We start from the raw sequence: 22,321 nt of genomic DNA on the forward strand, positions 1-22,321 counted from the left end.
TTCTATACCATAAAAAAAAACTAAAGTTACTAAACACATACCCAGTACTTTCTTAACACGATGAGGTATTTCGTTATTGTATATATATTCTTCGTTAAAAGCTACTAAAAAATTAATAGCAAGTAAAATAAATAAAAATAAAGCTTCCCATAATAAGTACTCTTGAGCCAGTAAAGTTTCACCAAAGAGATATGTCAATATAAGGCAAATTATATTTATAATAGTGACGGTATACGCAATTCCGGATAGCAATACTTTTTCAGACGTGAACGACAAAATATGTCGTACGACACCAAATCTGAAAAAAAGGTATTTCATTGTAAAAATTTTGACCTACCTAACAAAAGCATTTTATTATAGTTACTCTGAAATAAAATTAAAAAATATTAAAAAATAAATAAAGACGAAAGTTTACAGTAATAGTAGTATAAATACCCCATGCGATTTTTCTGTTTATGTTCTTCAATAACAGTTCGAATGTCATCACGTAATTTTATGAGGGCATTTTTGGTTGAGTATCCATGATTATGTTTGTTTTTGTCATCCATTGTATAAAAATGTATTTACATAATTACTTTAAGTTACTAGTCTACATAGAAAAAATGTGAAATTATGTAAATTCCTAAAATAGTGATTGAAAGACTAGTAGGTACTGGGTAAAAATTTTTTGAAGTGCGTTCGGAGAATATTTTTCAGTGATTTACAGTTACAAATTTAGGCATCTTTATAATTTAATATGAATTATTTCATTTAATCCGATATTTATAATTGTATTAAAAGAAAAAATATATATGTTTCAGAGACATTTAGTCAAAACCAAAGGTCAAAACTAGATTTACAGAACAGTTTCGTTTTTTATAGTTATTTTTATGTTTAGGTTTCGAACGTCTTACTACTTAACTGTCACAGACTGTCACTTTATAATTTTTTTTGGGATTTCATGATATTGTCACTTTACATGGAGCATATGCTCCATGTCACTTTATAAAATTTACAGTTTCGTTCGGAAACCTTATATCTTTCTAAAGTAAAAATAACTTAATTTACTAATAAAACATGTACAACTTTATTTTACTTTTTATTGTATTTCAAATTTTTAATATTTAAATTTTGTAGTAAATGTAAAACCAATTCTCATAGCTTTAAATCTGGCTACTCTTTCCTGTCTATTGATTGATGTCTGCACTGAAGTGAAGTTGGCGTTACTGAGAAATACTTCAAAGTTTTTCTTTCTATTTTATGTAAGTAGCGAGGCGTATTAAATTTTCATGCATTCACGGGGTTTCAAGGGTCGGTGTACCAAGTTTAGAATCATAAAATCTCTCGAAGCGACATGAGCAGTGTAAATGATAAATAAAAGGCTTGTGTGTTTTTTCGAATTTAGTCAACCTTGTGTCATCGTTTGGAGTGGACAGTGCGCCATTGACTTCTCGCGATAAAAATATAAAACAAGCAATGTGTTTATCGTTGTTCGTAACTTGTTTAGAAAAACGGCTTATGTTTTAAAATCGGAATGTGATAGAAGAAAAGACATTATATCCGTTATGGCCGATTTAGATTCACGTGAAAGAACGAAGTGTAGTGGTTCCAGGAACGGACCGCAGTTTAGATCATGGATTTGGTGTATACTAATAAAGTGTTTGATAAGTTTTCCTTGCATATTTTCAAAATGTCTAGGTGTAGATATAACAGTGGCATTGTACCCTCAAGGTGACATAACAGTTCCTTATGGTGATCCTTTAGAAATATTTTGTATTGCCGAAAACTTTTCGTCTAACGACATAGAGTTTTCACTCGCTGGCAAACATATCGAGTCTGAGATTGTAAACAGTACCACCAGAAGATTGTACATCAAGAAACCTGAAAAGCAAGTTAACTCTTACTACTGTAGAAATAATAAGACTGGAAAGAAATGTGTTTCCCGTGTGTTAGTCGAAAGTATTCCAGCATATGTGAAGGACTTTAACTGCCTGTCAAAGAATCTCGATATACTAAATTGTTCTTGGACGAGTCCGGAATCATATAGCAATATTAACTATTCCGTAACCTTCTCTATCAATGGTAATTTAGTGAAATCACCATGTATTGCAGAAAAAGTTGAAAATTCATTTACAAGATACTGTGTGTGGAATACAAGCAGCCAGCCTAGGTACAGGCAGCAAGAGGAGACGCAGTTCTTCCACCTAATAGCTTGTAACGTGTTTGGATGTATTAAACAAAACTTCAGTATAGATCACTATTCAATTGTCAAACCAGATCCACCGAGTGACTTGAGAGTAGTGAAGAATGGTAGCCACAGTGTTGTCTTAAAGTGGAGTGTTCCTAACAACATAGTGGACCTGTTAACATGTGGTGTTGATCATATAATAGAATATCAAATCGCTAAAATTGATAATACAACATATTTCCACACAGTAGATGCATCGTCTCTTCCTCCAAAAAATAAAACATATAGGTTTCAGTTAACTAATTTACCATATGCCCACATGCAGTACGAAGTAAGGGTATACATTAAATCAAAAAAAGCAGTTAAAAGAGAGTTTTGGTCAGATTTTTCATATGCAGTTTTCTATACAGCTAGTGAGAGACCAAAGAGACCTCCTGATATGATTGCAGGTGCTTTTAATCAAGCCACTTACTATAACAGTAGAATCATATATGTGTATTGGAAACAACTTGAGGAGTATGAAGAGGCAGGCGCTAACTTCACATATAAAGTACTTGTGTCTCAAGGTAACAAGACTGAAACTGTGTTTCCTGACAAGAATAAGAGCCTGAGCTATGTAAGTCTAAATGCTACTCTAGACGCACTGGACGTGTCCGTGTGGTCTTTTAATATAAACGGTTCTTCTGAGAACAGTAGCCACCTGTATATTCCACCAGAAAGAGACACCCGATCTCTGAAACCTTCATCATTTACCAAGTTAGCATATGAAAATGGTACCTATGAGCTTTCATGGGTGGGAATTAAAAATATAGATAATTACACACTATTTTGGTGTCAACATAACACTACAAAAATATGTGCTGGCCGGTTGGATTTTGCTGTGCTGGATCCTAAGAAAAATAATCATATTATTGATTTACCAAAAGAATACAGATATCAGTTTGCAATATCAGCGAATAATGGTACGAAAACTGGGGGAATGGTTTGGGCTAACTGTGATATATCAAAAGATGGATTTGCTATGTATGGCTTTCCTGTACATTTAGATTATGACATTCCTGGTAAAACATATGTAACATTGAGATGGGTGATGGACTGTGCCCTTCAAGATGGGATTATAACAGGATACAATATAAGTTATTGTCCAATTGTCCAAACGAGCACGGACTGTGATGGAAAAGTAAAATATGTTTTTATTCCTAATCCTAAACAAATGGACATTACAATAAATAATTTACTGCCTTATAAAACCTATCAGTTTACATTTTACCTTAAAACTATCTATGGCCAAAAGAAAATTGAAAATGCTACTGCAAGTATAACAACTTCAGAAGATAGACCTACGAGTCCAGTAAATGTTCACATACCAGAAATTCAGAATGATTCATTGACTGTTTCCTGGGATCCTCCTATACAAAGGAATGGTAACATTGGTAAATATATCATTTCCAACTATGGTAAAGAAATTTATGTTGATATAGTTTCTGAAACTGCAAACATCTCTAGACGGCAAGTCACAATACCTGATTTACAAGGATTCACTAATTATTCTTTGACCGTACAGGCTTGTAATATTCCCTTAGGCTTGTGTTCTATAGTTGGATATAATGATACAATATTTGTACGAACAAGAATAGGTTCTCCTAGCAGACTGAAAGCCCCTACTGTGAAAAACAGTCCTGATATGTTAAAATGGGAACCACCTACAATACCAGGTGGAACTGTAGATCTGTACCAGATAAGAAGAGTAAGGGATGATATGGAACCTGAAATTATGAATACAACAGATTTACAATATTCTCTTACTCATTGTGAAGGTGTTGTTTCAACGGAAATTTACCAAGTAAGAGCTGTTAATTTTGACTTTGATTTGTATCATGGAGTCCTAGGTACCGAAAATGTGACATTACCCAAAAGAATTTCGAATGAATCTCACATTGAGTATCCAGGTCCCTGGAGTGAACCTAGTACTGTTGCTTGTAGGAGCAGAGATGGACTGACAATGATCATAATATTTTTGTCTATATTCTCTATTATTGGATGTATTTACGGTTCAACAAAACTTTACAAAAAATATAGAAAAATGGAAGATATTAAGCCAGTCCTGCCAAATGGTTTGGGTATTCCTGAAAAAGATATTTCGAAGTACACATTTGGTGGTTGGAGTCCAACAAACAAAGAGGAGAAACCTTCGTCTGATGAAATGCTCTTGTTACCTAACACTCAAACAACAGTTTCATCACCAGACATGAAACAAAAAGATGAGAATTCTAGTGATCAAACTGATTGTACCATCATATCTGACTCGTCACAAGGACCTATTGATCAACAAGTGTCAACATTAGATGACGTTTCAGATTCTTCTCTTCACATTGAACCAGAATCTAAAACAAATGATGTTGATAATAATGAGATTCAAGAAGAAAACACTGCCTCGAAAGATATAGAAACTTCGCAAAATTCTCCTTACTTTAACAATGAATCTTTTAGGAGAAATCCGACAACTGGCTATGTCCAATCTGTAGTAAATCCTGCAACTGGATACTTGCAGTCAGAACCAGCATCAGTACCAGCACCATCATCAATAAGTACACCTTTGTGTTGTTCACCTCAACCTGCCAGTACAAGTTACGTTATGGCCGGTCTGCCGCCAACGATATTTACTAATGCGACATCGCAAGTTACAAATCCACCAGCTCCATCTTCGGGATACGTTCTGGCTGAAGATCCGAATCATAGATCTATAACGAATTTCTCTAAATTAGGAACTCTACCTCCCAAGTCCATTGGTCCAGAAAGCTTGCCTACGATGCCTACCTTGCCTACGCCAGCAAAGCATTCCACAGACAGTAGCTATATTCAGCTTCAAGCATTAAATTCCTTACCTAGTCTTAAGGCCACCGTACGAAACCCTGTGCCATTGAAGCCATCAAGCTCGAATGGCTACGTCAGTCCGGAAGACTGCGTCCTTAATAAACATCTAAATAATATGCTATCAGCTGGTCAACTTGCCGAGGAGCCTGCTATATTAGACCCGACAATGTCTCCCGAGGCTTATTGTCGGTTTTCCTGGAGCACTGACCCCGCGAATGATAATTTACACACGTTACTCGCCGATACGCCCACGCGAACGTCCAAGAATTGAGTCAATCATAGTATATAAGTTGACACAGAACTGATTAATGAAGATAGACTAGCTGTGACTGAATTGTAAATAGGAATTAGTTTTACTGTGTATAATAATAATAATTTAACGGACATTAATATATCATCCCCGATATTAGATGTTTTATCTAGTGATAATTTCTGTGCCTTATTAATTTATTTTAGATAATATCATTGACGTGTAGTAGGTAAGATTCAATTTTTATACTGATAATAATTAAAGCCTTAGGGTGTTTAGCGTTGTTAAAATTTTTGTGTAAATCACAAGTAAAACTTACTTGTTGCAGAATCTTATTATGCACAATACTACAAGATATTAATAATCATGGAAGGAATTTATAAAATTAAAATAATACCAAACGATTTGAGTATGGAAGAGACTGTTTTGCAAATTGCCGACACCTTAGACAATCTGAACGGAATAGTTGATGACATATTCACGCGTATATCGACTAGGATAGAACTGAATACAAACAAAACAAGAAAACTTCAAGAAAGAATTGATGCGTCTAGAACGAAGGTGGAGAAACTAGCCGGTATGCAAAAGGCGATCAAAGTGTTTTCCAGCGCGAAATATCCGTCGGCTATAGTGTATGAACATTATAATTCTATTTTCGATACAAACGTCTACAATTACGAATCTAAAAAAGTAACTCTGAGTGGGAAATCTCAGAGGCAGTCCAATGAGACAGCAATTCAGGTAACTAGAAACTACGAATCTTATATTAGACAAATGTTTATTCTAGTTTGTAAAACAACTGTAAAAAAAACTTTAATTTCGTAGGAGAAACTTCATTTCTTCCACGTGAAAGTCGTCGAACCAAAGGCGACTAAACCTAAACAAGATTTCGATCTCAAAGCTGTCATCGACAAAGCTTCGACTGTGGGCGATCTCCTGATCTACAACACTGATGAGAGTCCTTATTTGGTTTTGCCGACCAAGGCGCCCGCTTACGTGCCCAGGGTCAATACAAATGTTGAAAAAGAATTATTGGAAGAGGCGCCTCCGTCCATAATTAACAAAAACCTTTTGAAGAGAGAAATCGACGAGTATATGTACGCGCCAGGCATGGGGATGGTGAGTTAATATTTATTCTGTTTAATTGAGGTTTAGGAGTACTTATGTCCCATAATAATCAAATTCAACTACACGAGAAATGTAGTCAAATTAAGTTAATATACAATATTAGGTAACTTTAAAAAATACATCACATAATTGTGTTTGCAGGCAAACGAAGAAAAACCGATTTCAATAATACCGACAAGTAATACAACGTAGGTAGACAAAAAAATGTCGAGTAAATACGCATTATCAAAGATTACTCCAAAAGTTGTAATCAGATCTCGATGAAATTTAAATGTGACCACATGATAAACATCGGCTTTCGATTAAATTAAAAATCATCAAAATCGGTACACTCAGTAAAAAGTTATGCGGATTTTCGAGAGTTTGCCTCGATATCTCTGGGATCCCATCATCAGATCCTGATTTCCTTATCATGGTACCAAACTAGGGATATCTCCTTTCCAACAAAAAAACAATGATCGAAATCGGTCCATAAACGACGGAGTTTTCCCTGAACATACATAAAAAAAAACATATATACGGTCGAATTGAGTAACCTCCTCCTTTTTTGAAGTTGGTTAAAAAAGAAAAAAAAAATTCTTTCTTAATGAATTTTTAAATTAAATCACTATAGATTTTTTTTAAAGATATGGGATTTTCCATTTTATACGCATGATTAATGTACCCAGTGCCGGTATATTTAACAACATGACTTGCTAGGACAATATTGGTATCGGCACGGATTTTGAGCGCTCGGCGACAGAGTTAAGAATGCTTTAGGAATTATCCAGGGTTCGCAAACAGAAAATACTTTTGTTAAGTGCAAAAAAAAAATAAAAATAAAATGTAAAAGCATTTATCTTTAGCACAGGGGTCCCATAGGAAGAAATTTTTATATTACATTTATAAGTTTTACTAACTTAGTTGTAAGTTTAGTTTTAAGTTTTGTGTACCTAACACGTAGATTATTATTAAAATGTATTTTTTATAGTTTATACTTTGTAATTGTACTAACACTAGATTATAAGAAAAATTATTACTAACACTATATGGGCTAATCCCGAAATAAATATATTATTATTATTATTATTTAGTACTAATACTGAAGTTACAATCCCTTATTTATAGTAAAAATATTAAAAAAGTTGTATAGATAATTAGTAGTAGCAAATATTCTGTCATTTCAATCAAAGATATAACCAAATAGTTATTTTTTTTTTAAATTATAACAGGTACCGGAACTAGACATGCCCCTCGACCTGCCCCACCTGCCCGGAATCGCCGGGGACGTACAATTTACCATCGCTGACGACGATTCCATCGCGCCGTCGGCCGTCACCTCACCGGTGGCTCCGGTCAACACGGTACCGGAGACGGAACTACCGGAGCTGCCGGATCTGAACGAATTGCCCGAGGTCAAGTTGGATGCAACCCCGGATATACCGGACGCTCCTCCGGTTCCGCCAGCCCCGGTCGCCCCGACCGCCCCGCCCGCCCCTCCCGCGCCGGCCCTGCCCTCTCTCCCTCCACCACCGCCTCCACCACCGCCCGCGGACTTTGAAACACCGAAAAGTTCTAAAAGGTAAGTTTTTAGAATAATTATATTTTATAAGTATACTAGTTAGAAGGTGCAGGCGGTTTAAACTGCGTAATTTCTGATCTCGTGTGAATATCGGGATAAAAAGGAGCCTATGTGATATTCTGGATCTCCAGCTATCTATATCCTACGTTTTATTACAAGCAGTTGAGTAATCATCACATACATTTATAATATATATTAGTAGCGGTATGCATTGTCCGTATTTTGTACATTGTGTATAATCTTGATACGTTGTTTTAGTATGTTCACTATTAGACTATTAAGTACAGGTGCTTACAGAATAATTTGAGATTGCAGATAGGGAAAATTTAAAACTCGTCATGAGTTCACCGGCGTAACGATATAAAATTAAGTATTAAACATTTGCTCAAATTAATTTAATGCCTTTTTAAAGTTACAAAAAAAAATCTAATCATGTTTATTTAATTTATTTTATTATATTTGTAAATTATTAAAAAAACGTGGACTGTCTATAAATATAATCGTGCTATATTTACGCTTAGTAATTAACGATATACATTTATTCAAGAAATATTCCCGTAACCGAACTCGTAATTAAACCTAAATTATTAATTCTTCGGTGCGACAAAGCCAGTACTGTGGTCACCAACCCGCCTGCCCAGCGTGGTGACTATGGGCAAAACACATGAGTACACGTTATTTTTGGCGTCAACTTGTGGAGGCCTATGTCCAGCAATGGACTGTACAGGCTGTAATGATATTAAACTTAAAGAAGTTATTATAGCCGTATTATTTCCAGGCTACCGATTTTATAAATAGAATATATGAAATTGATGTAGTTTTAATCCTGTGTTGATAAGTGACACAAAAAGTATATTTATACAGATTACCTTTGTCTTAACCTCGTATCGAACTCATCAATGAAAGTGTTTCGTAATTCTAAGACCAAAAAAGGTAAGAGATTTTACCGTAGTTAATCGTATGTGTTCGTCAAACACTAATTCTTCAACTTATATTTGAATAGATTGCTATTAGTATTGGGAGGTTTATCTCTTGTTACTTTCCTGTCGTCCTGTATACCTGACTTTTTCAATATGCACCCAACAACATGTGTGCACATAAAAAATGGTCTGGGCCCTCATTAATTATGTAACAAAATGATTTTTGATATTTTTAAGGATATTTCTTCGTATCTTATACCTTTATACATTACTAAATAAGTGTTTATTTTTCATGATTTATTTTTATAAAAAGCTAAATAAACATTTTATAAAATACGCTAAGAAACTATTACGTCGTTTACTATGTCGTACACTGACTCATTAAAATATAAATTATGAATTAAAAATATATTTGTATTTTAAGTAATTTCGTCACAATGTTTATTCATACGCTCTGTCTCGCGTGACTCATAAACGATTACCGATATAATATTAAAATTTGTTATCAAAACATATGCATATAATATTTTTATCGAACCTTACTTTTTAATTTATGTACGAAAATTTAAAATCGATATATCCTGCTATTATGGAATCCACATACCACACATATAAACGTGTAATACGAAAATAAATAACTCGTCATGAATATTGTTATTGTAAATAGATGTCACTATGAGCACATACCACGAAACGTATAACGTATTTAAGTTTGCATTGTAGAGATTACGAATCGAGTCTAGTAGACAAATAGTTCACATATTTGTTCGCTGTTAAAATGCTAGAGAATTTATAGAAATAGGCACGTAAATTATTAATAACTACTGTTAAATTTCGTCTAGGCATGTAAATAGTGTGGAACTATGATTTTATCTTATCTAGAAACGTATGAAACGGTATGAGGAAATTAAAATGAATTATTAGATTATGCGGAGTCGGGGCGCATCTGAGCTACTAGCTCTCTAATCATGACCGGTTTGAAAAGTGGCTTCGCGGTAAAGATGTACCGATATCTCATTATTCTTAGTGCTTCAGATGATTATTTTGTAATATCAAAGGTTCTCGAAGTGCACTTAAAGGTATTCATCGCCTAGCATACCTTAAGGTAAAATTTTCCTGGTACACTTAGTGAAATATTATTTCTATGAAAAATATGCCTATCAAGAAATTTTATTTTTATTTTGTCTGCAAGTACTTAGTAACACACGTAGATCAAAGGCGTATGAAATTTAAGAAGATTGAAAAAGCCATAATAATGTATTAATATATGTGAGGAACCGAGCGGCGTTTTTTTAAGCATGTTATTGGCATTCGTGAAACGTACATTTTTCAAGTAAACCGACTGCAGTAGATGTTGCATTACATGAATTGTAAGTGGCATCGTTAGCCACAAAAGGAAGGCGTAGTAGAAAGGTTTTCGTAGAAAAATGTAAATCGTATGTTCCACTCGAGTCGGATTAGAGTTATGGGTCACTTGACCCTAGCTCGGACCGTCGATGGAATATTAAAATCGACTACATCTCGAGGAGACGTAAGCAACTTTTAATACGTGGCACGTCCGAAATGTTTACGCGCTTATTAGGAATCTTGAATCTTCGCTTCCCTGTACGAGATGTCGATGGCATTCCTGTAACGATATTCCGAGTTCGTATTATGGTTTATTAGCCGTATTTAATCAAGTTATAAATGAATACAGTATTTCTCACGAGATACAAATTTAATTTAGGTCCTCGCAGTGTAATTATCTTTCACGTATATCGCGAGCTTTATAACATGTGAAAGTTTGATTAACTTATCCACGGTACGAGCACGTAGGTTCTGCTAACGGCAGAATAATAAAATCATTAAGGCTATTCTCGGTTGGCAACTCGCACGTTCAGGGCTAGAATTTCTAGTCGTTCGCCATTTGCTGATCTTTATAAAATGGAACACCCGGATGAAAATTTCACCGTATGCATAAATGATTACATTTCAAGAATGGCGCCATCTAATATATTAAAGTTTCATGAAAATACACGGGAAAAGACCGGATTGGAATTTTAAATGTACTCTGCCGTTTTCAACGACTTGGTCTCGCAGATCTTTGGTGTAGATAACTCTTCCAAGAATATGGTAGTGTCACAATCCCCTTGTAATCCCGTGTTTTCTCCGAAAGTGTTATCAATCATCGTTTATATTTGAACGTTGCATAGTTCCATCGGTCCTAGTTTTTCTAACAATATAAAAGCACTAACGAGGTTCGAATAGTGGTTACCCAAAGCGGTGTGCCGATTGTTGGTGGAAAAGTTTACAAAATAAATCAAATTCAACGTATTTTGCAAAGTGGAAACGGTTTTGAAAACAAATCGCGTGCGTTCATTCCTAGGAACTTTGATTTGTACAAATAATATTCGTGTTTGTTTTAATGACGTATGGGAGGAAAGATAAGGTTTCACGTCTTATTAGCGCTGAACGGTCAATGTTTTGAAATGTAAAGGTCGTTTAGCACTCGCGTGCCTCGGTTTGACCACGTTTTTTGTATTCGTCGAAATCTTATTTTTTACTCTCTATCGAGAGCAACAAAGTATTCTTATAAGTGTATAATTATGATTTATGTACCACTCAGGAATAACGATTTTATTGAGCATAGCTTATTAGATATATACTAGCTGACCCCGCAAACGTTTCTTTGCTATATATGTTTTTAACCCGCTTAATCCCCCCCCCCTTATAACTTAGGGGTATGAAAAATAGATGTTGGCCGATTCTTAGACCTATATGCCCACAAAATTTTATTAAAATCGGTCGAGCCGTTTCGGAGGAGTTCAATGTTTAACACCATGACACGAGAATTTTATATATTAGATTAACGCAAAAAGAACGTTAATTATTAGTAAGAAGTTTTGAAAACTTTTTCGGTTTTATTTTACAGTATATAAAGCAGTTCGGTTAGATTCACTCGAGAAAACACAAATTGTTAATCTTAAGAAATATATCCTTGATAAACCAACTCACCAATGTTTTCATTAAAACAAATATTACATTATTTTGGATGGTTTTTCTAAATAAAAAGAAAAAAATTTAAAACCTTTAAACCAAAGTTGATATTTGATTTTTTCATATTAAAAAAAAAAGTTCTTTTTAGTTACCTAAGCGTTTCAACTAAGAGGAAGGGACAAATGGATCGCCGAGTTAATCCCTTTTAAATCCCTTTAACATCTGCTCAAGCAAATCCTTTGGGTGGCAAAAAATTTTAGACGAATTCCATAGAGGGGAATTTTGTAAAATTAAAAATTAATATTCATGTATAATATGAATTATATATTCATGTATAATATGAATTATACATGAATACATACATGAATCCAAATATTAATAAAAATGTTAAAATGTATTTATCGTCGAATAAAAAATGATAATGAAGGAGTCACATCGAGTTTTAATTTTTTTTTTCTACGATTATGCATCATCCCCAAAGAGGTTAAATGAAACTAAATAACTCCGTTGCTATTTAGCGTATCTTACGTTTACCAAGTGTATGATGTAACTATTTTTATATAAACTATTATCAATTCACAATAACTAAGAATTGGTCTGATAGCGTTATCAGTGTATTTGCTAAAAAAGGGAAAATTTATTGTTTATATTTATTTACATTTTCTATAATTTTTCCTTGTTATTGCCTTTATTTTATTTTTTGTTATCTTTAATTAACATTTGTCATTTTAAGGTTTTCTCGTCCTTACGTTAATTGACTTGGACCATTGCCTTGATACTCGATTTTTTTTTTATGATGAAAAATTAATATTTTTGTGATGAATAAATAGATTAACATTTTTTTTTTCGTTTTTATGCTAATGTATTGTTGTAAATTTATTTCGATTGACGTTTTACGCTATGAAACAACGTGTAACAACTGTACGTGTGACGCATGCGTGTCGAAAGAACGTGAATATGGAATTTATTAAATAACCCGATTTTTATATGCAAATCTTAATAATATAATCAAATTGAAGGAGTCCAATTGAAAATAAAGGTTTTATTTTTCGGTATCATGTTTATTAATTGAGCCAGGGCACAGCAGGATACATGTTGCCTAAGACCTTGCGCAGCCTGAGGTAGTACCTCAAACGTACAGAAAAAAAAGTAATACACCTCACAAGTTGTGCTCCTGTTATAAGTAAGGTACTCAGAATTTAAAAAGGTCGGCAAAACACTTATGAAGCTTCTGGTGTTGAAGGTATCCATAGGCTACGGTAACCGCTTTCCATTAGACGGCACTTACAGCTGCTTGCCACAAAAAACGTAATATTTATTCGCATTAAGTTTCGGTAGTTATCAGATTAATTAGCTTTTATTATTACGGTTCGGTACCTATGAATCATATTACGTGTTTGTCTATAAACTTCCCCGATAAGCGCTTTAATATGCAAAATATATTGTAATTGAAGTTTCATGCTTTTAAACAGACAAATAAACTTTACTTGTTTAATATAGTAGTGTGGAATATTCTCGTAATATAAATATATTAATTTTATACATGAAGTGTACCTACACGCTATAATTTCGTTACACACTCGTTTGTGACGTTAAAAATAACCTGGTCCACCTGCGCCATACATCTCATCCAGTAATTAGTAAATATGGCATGCGGTTCTCGGCATGCCGTCGCGATATTTCCTTTAACATGACATTGGCCAAGTTGACGACTATACGGCTCGCTCGCTGCGGGAAAGATGCTATTCACGATATGACAGTCGTAAATTATTAAATGATTAGTTAACACGTTGAACGCCAGACCAAAAACCATGTTTAGTCCAGTGGGCCGCGACGGACACCATGTGACTGCCATTATATTGGGTCCAAGAGGCCGTGTCGGACACCATGTGTCCGCATGCCCTCGATCACTTCAGAAGCCTCTAGGGAGCCGACAGACAGTGTTTCGACTGTTTTTACTAAGGCAAGTGACCCGCGCGGCCTCACAGTGCAATAAGGCCACATAGCACAAAAAAAAAATCGAAAACACTTTGAATTTATAGGCTTTTTAACAAATTGTTTCCAAAAATGTTATAGCTGGTGTCTGCCACTTGAGATCTTGGAAAATAATGGGTAAATAACTGTTTCCGTCAGTCGCCCATTATTTTTGAGGTTTTCGCTGACAATATTTGCAGAAAAACACCTTAACAATTTTTTGACGATTCTCGATTTATTGGTGTGGCCCCAGGCGAAAGTATGCTGTCGGACATACGGTGTCCGTCATGGCGTCCAACGTGTTAAATAGTATCACGCAAAGCATTAAAATGCTTTCAAGGACGTACAGATCGCATTATTTGTTGGAATAGACTAAAGTTCTCGTTTGTCGTTGCGACGGTCCTGATGTGAATGGTTCCTGTAAGACTGGGCGACCCTCATTTGGCATTGGAGTCTGTCGATCAATCACATAGTAGAAACCTTGCGCTGCCGATGCGGAGTCATTAGCGCTCTTACATGCTCGCTTCGCCGTTTAACTTTTTTTTTTTATCATTTCGATTTCCAGATATTCACTCGAAACCGTTTATTTATTCATACAAACCATAAAAACATCTATTTAGTGGATTTTATTTTTAATTGGAAGGTATTGTGCTATATTTATTATACTAGGATCTTTATCGTATATATGTGTATAATATTAAAAACAAAGTATCGTTACAGTTTCCTGTTTTTGTTTAAAACCGTACTTATACGTTTATAAACATTAAATTTTGTAGCGTTAATATTGTTGTGACGTTAAAGATGTTGTTAATAATATATAAACCGTTGAAATTATCTTTGCAATTCAAGACATATTTTCACTATGTATAATAATAACAGGAAAATATACATAGTTTTGTATATTCAAATTACATATTTAACTGTTCAAAATACTGCAATCGTACGTAAATGGAGCTGGCGTTAAATATGGCCCAACACCTTTTGTCATCTAATTGTTTGAATGACCTTGATTTAAATTAGCATTATAATGTATATAATGCTATTGAATTGTCCTATAAGGTTGGAGGAGTTGCAAAAAAATAAATTGTTCTAACTAAAGCTCGAGATCTTAAGGTAATGATAAAAACAGACTATTAACTTCTAACAAAATTCCATAGTTAAATTATTTATTATAATGTTTTAAAGTCATGATTAAAGCCCATACTTTTTCAAAATTTAAAGAACCATTTCTGTTGATACGATGCGATTAGTTATTCAAAACGTTAGTTCTTATTTTATTCAAGCTTAATAATTGCACAGTTTATTTAATTATATTTTGCCTTTACTATTTTTAACGAGTTTCAAGAAAACATCTAATTCTAGGCGTTTCTTTGTTTGCTTCATCTTCTTTATTTCTTTGGCACTTCTTTGTGAACTTTGTAGATTTTCATAAATTTTTCTTTCCTTAAATTTCGTAGTAACATATCTTTGTCAAGAGTTATGTTCACTTCAAAGAATTTGGCCTGACTATCATATTTCTATTATTTGGGAAAGAAGTTATACATCGCACGATCCGATATTGATAGAGAGAGATAGGGCCATTGTTAGGGTGTGGCCAATGCTTTTGTTCGTTTTTTTGAAATTGTAAAAGCGCGTTCCTGTTGAATACTTCTAAAATGTTCTCTAGAGAAAATTAATGATTTTTATATGTAAATAATTTTATAAACAAATAACAAAAAAAACAATATTGGATATAGTAAGTATATAAATATAATAAATATATTAAATATATTATGGACTAGCGGTCCCCGCGAGTTCGTCCACGTGGAATTTAACAAAAAAGTTATTGTTCAGTTAGCAGAGTTATAAAATAAAAGTAGCCTAAGTTACTCCTTACTACATCAGCTATCTGCTAGTGAAAGTCCCTTCAAAACCGATTCAGCTGTTTCAGAGATTAGCCGGAATAAACAGACAGACAGACAAAAATGGTAAAAAAAATGTTATTTTGGTATATGTACCGTGTATACCTCCATATGCATTTAGTGAAAAGCGGTTATGTTAATATTACAAACAGACACTCCAATTTTATTTATTTGTATAGATAAGAACATATAAATAAAATAATTATTATGTAATTCTTGTAATCTTAAAAACTATCGTCATCAATTCCTTCTGATGAACTTTTCTGTACACACGTGAATAAATAAACTGCAATATATTTTCTTCATACATCGTATATTTTTGTTTTGATCTTGTTTATCACATGATTGCCCATGACGACCATTTTTTGTTATCCACTTTAGCTATTCCTTCAGGCCTAGCATGCACGCAACGACAAAATTTTGTCTACCCCTTTTCTCGTATTATCTCTCTATGTCTACAGTAGCTAACATGCGTGCACGCGATACTCTTCTCGTTACGTCAATAGAAGAGATAATCATTAAATTTTAGTGATCTGTGATATTTATCTCTACGGAAGCTAACATGACATCGTAATTTTGTCGAATTTTGTCGTTTTAGGAAGAGAAACTTCTCGTTTTCAATATTATCGACGAGAAAGACGATAAATAAAAAATAAATAAAACCGGGTGCCTATTTTTTGTATACCATGGCGTTTCCCTATTATAATTATATAATTTCGGTATACGAAGAGCGGGAAATGCGAAAAGTCGAGTGAAGTGTGCCATATAATGACACAAAAAACGTATTTGCGCCCTGTTGCTTCTTATTCTAAATAATAATAATAATAATACTTTATTTCAGACCAAAGTATAAGTCCATATTGGGTTAATACAACAAGACAAGACAACATTCAGAATAAAAAACAAAACAAAATTATATAAAAAAAATCAATAAGTAAAAATAAAATTAAATAGAATAAAAGTAAAATCAATAATCAAAAAAAAAAAATTCAAAAATTCAAAAAAATTTAAAAATTAAAAAATAAAAAAAAAACAATGCGTGATAGAATTACAATTATCTAATGTGCGACAAGATATAAAGCACAACATGAGCATATTGTTTTACATATATAATTAAATTCATTTACTTACGCCGTTTTATTTTCCATATTAGATTTTTTAAATTAGATATACACTTTTTATCTTAGCCAAAAGGCCGAGAACATTGTTAAATAAAACATGTGTCACTCGTTTGAAATTATACAAACGTTGGCTCATCCCGGTTTGGCACGATTGGTCAATAACCTTGTAAATTCAACTTTACGACATAAGAAATAAGAATGATATTCAGTTGTGATTATGGTTGATAATGTTTCTCTACTCGACAAGGCGAAGTCTTCGGAAGAGAATTTTGTCTCTCGTAGTGCGCATGTTAGGGTAATCGAGAAAATACTCGATGTAGACATTATCTCTCTCTCTCGTCAAGAGATATCTCGTTGTATGCATGCTAGGTCGGCTTGTAACAAAAGAATTCGAACTTCATCAATTTTATAACTTTTGTATTTTGCTGCCTTTCACTTGAGCCCAGACAAGCTCAATTGGGTTGAGCTCACAGTCATACGGTGGCAAACGTATGACGCGACGATTTGTGGACTTTGCCATCTCGTCTACGACAGCGGTCTTTGTTTTGCTTAACTAAATCCAAAAGTTGCAACTTATACGTCACGAGCAATATTTTTCGATTGTAGCCATTCAATGATGTCTTGTTTTCAAGATGAAGTTTACTTATTTATTTACTTAAATAAGACACCAGCAGTACACACATGACAACATGTTTAGTCAACTTTTCGAAAAAGATACGCTGCATTATCTAAAATAATAACTGGATTCTCATCCAATTTAGGTAAAACGTCATGGAACATATTTTAAGACATTGGCGTCCCTATCTTGCTGGTAGTCAGTAGTCACCGAAGATTCAAAATATTTCAATCCTAAGGTTGGAGCTCCTCTACAAATCCATGAATACTGCCGATGTGTACAAGTGTTATCCGCTTGTGTTTTCCTGCAATAATAATAATAAAGTCAATTCGTTAGTGGAATAATGTATATCATAAACTTATACATGTATATATAGCGTTTTTATAGGATGTGTGGAGGTTTATTTATAAAAAAAATGTAAATAAAGAAAATATAAAATTAAACACGATATACAGCCTGTCGGATTTATCAATCTTGTTGATGGCCCACCTAAGAATACAGATCTCGGTGTAGTCTATTATATCAATAGTCGCTGAGGTATCAAGATGTTGGAATTTTGACTCAGCACCGACCAGTGCAGTCTTGACATATAGTACATCACCAGGTAGACGAAAGATTACAAATAGGACACTGGTTTTGCTTCTCAAGGTCGCGATCGTTATTCGTTAAAGGGGACTTGTGACCAGCTGTAGCCACCCACTGACAGACGTATATTAATATATACGTCAATCAGTGGGTAAAGCTAATACTTGATGGGTTGATGACCTTTTACTGAATTTACAAATGTACAATTTTTTAATAAACAAGTGTTCTAATTCATTAAAATAAAAAGCGGCGCTTGTTTGTTTCATTAAATATAGATATTTTTTGCATTTACAATTTATCTAAATACCAGTTATCGAATAATATATATTTATATATAGAACTTTATGTTAATATAATTAATGCTATTAATATATTCGTCGAATCGTGGTCGTTAAATGTCGAAACCAGTAAACGGTTTACCAGAAATTACAAATTAGAATGTTAATCGTTTCTAAAAAAAAAACGTATCAATTATAATATCTTGACAAACTAGATAAATATTTCTTTGTTTATGGTCTCAATATTATGTTACATTTCTTGGGAACCGCTACTTCAATTTATTACATTTGGTTCTCTATTAACCGGTTGCATTCATTTCAAATTCAACAAAAATAACTCGTAATTATTTATGATAGTAATGTAATATTAACAATATACCTATATTGTTTTAGAGTATTTCTGACCAGTTTCACTGGGTCTGATAAAGCTGTCCGAAGTACAGCGACATGCACTAGATAAGTTTTTGATATACACCGCACCCCAAAGAAAAAGAACCTGGTCGGTCCTGTTTATTATTTTTCACCTTCAAACTTCAGTAAAATATATCTGTTCAAACTGTGACATGTCGTTTATTAGTAGGTATTTGCAGGCAAACAAAGAAAAACCGACTTCAATTGTATCGACAAGTAATAGGTATAACGTAGGTAGACAAAAAAAATGTCAAGTAAATGCACATTATCAAAGATTACTCCAAAAGTTGTAATCAGATCGCGATGAAATTTAAATATGACCATATGATAAACATCGGCTTTCGATCAAATTAAAAATCATCAAAATCGGTACACCCAGTATAAAAGTTATGCGGATTTTCGAGAGTTTCCCTCGATTTCTCTGGGATCCCATCATCAGATCCTGGTTTCCTTATCATGGCACCAAACTAGGGATATCTCCTTTCCAACAAAAGAAGAATTATCGAAATCGGTCCATAAACGACAGAGTTATCCCCGAACATACATAAAAAAAAAACATATATACGGTTGAATTGAGTAACCTCCTCCTTTTTTTGAAGTCGGTTAAAAACAGAACCTACAGAAATATTACCTGCTGCTAAAACCTATCATAACTTTATGTCAAATAATTATCAATCGGTAAAACAGATTCTAAATGAATGAAAAATGATTCTAAATGAAGATTCAAAATGAAACGTGACTTTGTTTTACATCAAAACATATACTTTGAAATATGTTGTTTATCTATACAATTGTTATTCCAAACGGTGACAGCAACTCTGGAGCCGTAGTAGTAGACACTTGGAAGGTTTCGTAGAATATGTATTGTGGAGTTTTGTATCGCAAACTATGGGGGTAAGCGGGTTTATAAAAATCTCATTCGCTCGATTTGTTGTTGTTGAATTAATATTTATTTACAAATACGTAATATGCGAGTGAAGTCACGTGCAACAGAGATTATACGCTTATTGGAGATAGCCGGCTCTATGGCCGCTATAGCGATAAATCATTGAGGAAAACATAAAAGATTGAAAAGATTAATCTTCAATTTACTTAATAAATTCGAAGAATTTGTAATTGTCCGTTCATTACCAGCTGGAGAAACCAGGGTTATTAAAAATGAAATACACAACCCGCTTTGTTACGACAAAACGTAACGTAAATAAACTTAACTCCGATAGGATGACGTCACCGAGCTAATTCATAGAACGGCTTACAAGGCAATTGCGGGCGCGCAACAATAATACGTGTGCGTGGGTAAACGATGATGCGTTTTGCTTCGTTTAGAGAATTGTTCGTTATTAGTGTTGGAAGTAAATCCTCATCCCCACTAATATTATAAATGTGAATGAAAGTTTGTTTGTAACGCTTTCACGTGAAAATTAATTAATCGATTATCTTGAAACTTAGTACACATATTTATTCTTGGAGATATAAGAAGTAACATAGGATACTTATTATTATAAAAATTCAATGCGAGCGAAACCGCAGGTAAAAGCTAGTCCTAAATAAATAAAATAGTAAAAAGTTCACTCTTATGATGTACCTACTGCGGTAAAACTACAGAATTGATTTCAATTGAGCCTTCTAAGATTAATTCATTTGATCGATTCTTATCTAGAGATAGAATTATTACAAAAAAGTTGTTTGGATTAATTCATTTAGTATAAATTTATAAGAAAGAAGAAATTTATACATTTACTAAGCACTGTCTTCAGTACCTGTAATGTGTTTTTTACAATGGAGTATTTAACGGTTTTTCCGTTGCACATAAAAATGCATTTTTAACATTAAAAGCAGCGTAGTTTTATAGTCGTTTGTATCTGCTATATCTTTCGCTTCAGCCTGTAACATTCCACTGCTAGGCATAGGCCTCTTTCCGGAGGAGAAGGATCCGAGCTGAATCCACCACGCTGCTCCAATGCGAGTTGACGGACATATTCCTTCCTATGAGTAACGATCGGGACCGACGACGGCGTCGGTCCCGGTTATCTCCGCTACATCGTTAGGCAGACCTAAATAAGTGAATAATCCATATTGCGGAATATTTATTATTGAATTCATAAATTCAGTTTAAGATTGACATATTTCAATGGGCGATTGTTAAATCATTACTTCCACTTGCAGACAAGGCACGTTGACCCTCTATAAATTGAATGTAATATCACCAGGCGAGTGTCATCCGTGCGACTGTACAATTTGTTCGGACACAGCTATAAAAGTGCCAATGAAATTTTTATTCACCTTAACTTTTTTATTACAAAGTAAAAATTTCCAGTAACGGTACGAGTATCTGTTAATCTGCATTCATGATAGTATTTTATTGTTTTTTTCACTACTGAGTGACATTTAATAAAAAAAGGGTGTATTTAACGATAAGAATCGCAAGAGTGCGATATTTATACTTTTATATTTTTTCTAGACCTAGTTTCATCGACATTCTTCGGTCGATATAAACGGCTTAGTTCTTTTTTAGCGGGGAACCTCTGGATCAGAGCTTACTTATAAATAACGAGAAAGATAAATGAATTCGTCAATCTCTTAATTATTTTAGTCCAATCCGTGTATACTAAAACGATTCGTTTTGTAAGGACGTAATAGTTTTGAAATTTTTGTTTAAGCCACCCCGGTCGGTATTGTAGGTTTTGTATTGTAATTGATTGATGTCTAAATTAATAAATATCCTCTTAGACCCGACTAGAATAACGAGAATCTGACAGGTAATAACATAAAATATTCTTACGCGGTAATAACTTGCGACGTAGGTATTTATAGTAACATAATTAAAAAGTAATCTCGAAGGCTTATAAACCATCGAATAATTGTAGAGTCGATCAATGAATGACAGCAGGAAATTAACCGTCCTCGGTCATTGTAATTCGAGTTGCACGCGATGTGAAACAAACTAAACTAATATTAAGACGTTAAACCATAAAACAACAATAAATGTTCCATACATTTAACATGTTTGTAGTGATCCTTTGTGTCGCATTTCGGCACTGTTACAAGCTATACGCGTGGACGTGTGGTCCCATCATGTACCGTCAGCAATAAATAAACATCTATTACTAAGCTGTCTTGTCAAAGTCCGTTCTGTCAAATGTTAATCGTAATAATATATTTCTTTTTTTTTAATTTTTGTATTACTACCTTCCGCGGACCTTATAAACTTAAAAACCTTACCTCCTTAGGAATATTCATTTTTATTTATATAGATTAAAATTATTTTGTTACACAAATAAAATACAATAAACAATTATTTGATGTATAAATAGTATACTGTTTGAAAAAGTGCTCCGTTTTAGGTATTAATAATAATGCTTATGACTACAAGAAGTCAAAAAATTACATCACCTATATTAGCACCTGCGTAATTACACGTCAAATTTATATGTAGACCAATAATTCATTTCACGGTGGACGGGTTGAAGGAAGCATACATTAACCGAACTGGAACCATTAAATTTATTGATAGTTAAATTAGTTCCAGCTACTTAGCTTTTATGAACTCTTAAGATCC

At 33.7% G+C, this 22,321-nt stretch overlaps 3 protein-coding genes across 3 annotated transcripts in view; 2 read left to right on the top strand and 1 right to left on the bottom strand.

The window, feature by feature from the left end:
- The window catches only part of LOC123657508 (transmembrane protein 94), a 35,986-nt gene extending 35,317 nt beyond the window's left edge, over positions 1-669 (bottom strand). The window contains exons 1-2 of the mRNA XM_045593048.1: positions 436-669; positions 42-298 (exon numbers count right to left, since the gene is read on the bottom strand). Coding sequence (XP_045449004.1) covers positions 42-298; positions 436-548 — 370 coding nt within the window. The 5' untranslated portion in view covers positions 549-669. The remainder of the gene's footprint in view (positions 1-41; positions 299-435) is intronic.
- A 484-nt stretch (positions 670-1,153) lies between these two features.
- The window catches only part of LOC123656862 (WASH complex subunit 1-like), a 37,193-nt gene continuing 16,025 nt past the window's right edge, over positions 1,154-22,321 (top strand). The window contains exons 1-4 of the mRNA XM_045592474.1: positions 1,154-1,241; positions 5,620-6,032; positions 6,117-6,410; positions 7,631-7,980. Of these exons, the coding sequence (XP_045448430.1) occupies positions 5,658-6,032; positions 6,117-6,410; positions 7,631-7,980 (1,019 nt within the window). The 5' untranslated portion in view covers positions 1,154-1,241; positions 5,620-5,657. The remainder of the gene's footprint in view (positions 1,242-5,619; positions 6,033-6,116; positions 6,411-7,630; positions 7,981-22,321) is intronic.
- LOC123656861 (cytokine receptor) lies at positions 1,264-5,447 on the top strand. The gene has a single exon (XM_045592473.1). The coding sequence runs from the start codon at positions 1,545-1,547 to the stop codon at positions 5,310-5,312; it is 3,768 nt and encodes a 1,255-aa protein (XP_045448429.1). The 5' UTR covers positions 1,264-1,544; the 3' UTR covers positions 5,313-5,447.

Source organism: Melitaea cinxia, chromosome 10 (assembly GCF_905220565.1).
Source record: "Melitaea cinxia chromosome 10, ilMelCinx1.1, whole genome shotgun sequence".
NCBI classification, from domain to species: domain Eukaryota; kingdom Metazoa; phylum Arthropoda; class Insecta; order Lepidoptera; family Nymphalidae; genus Melitaea; species Melitaea cinxia.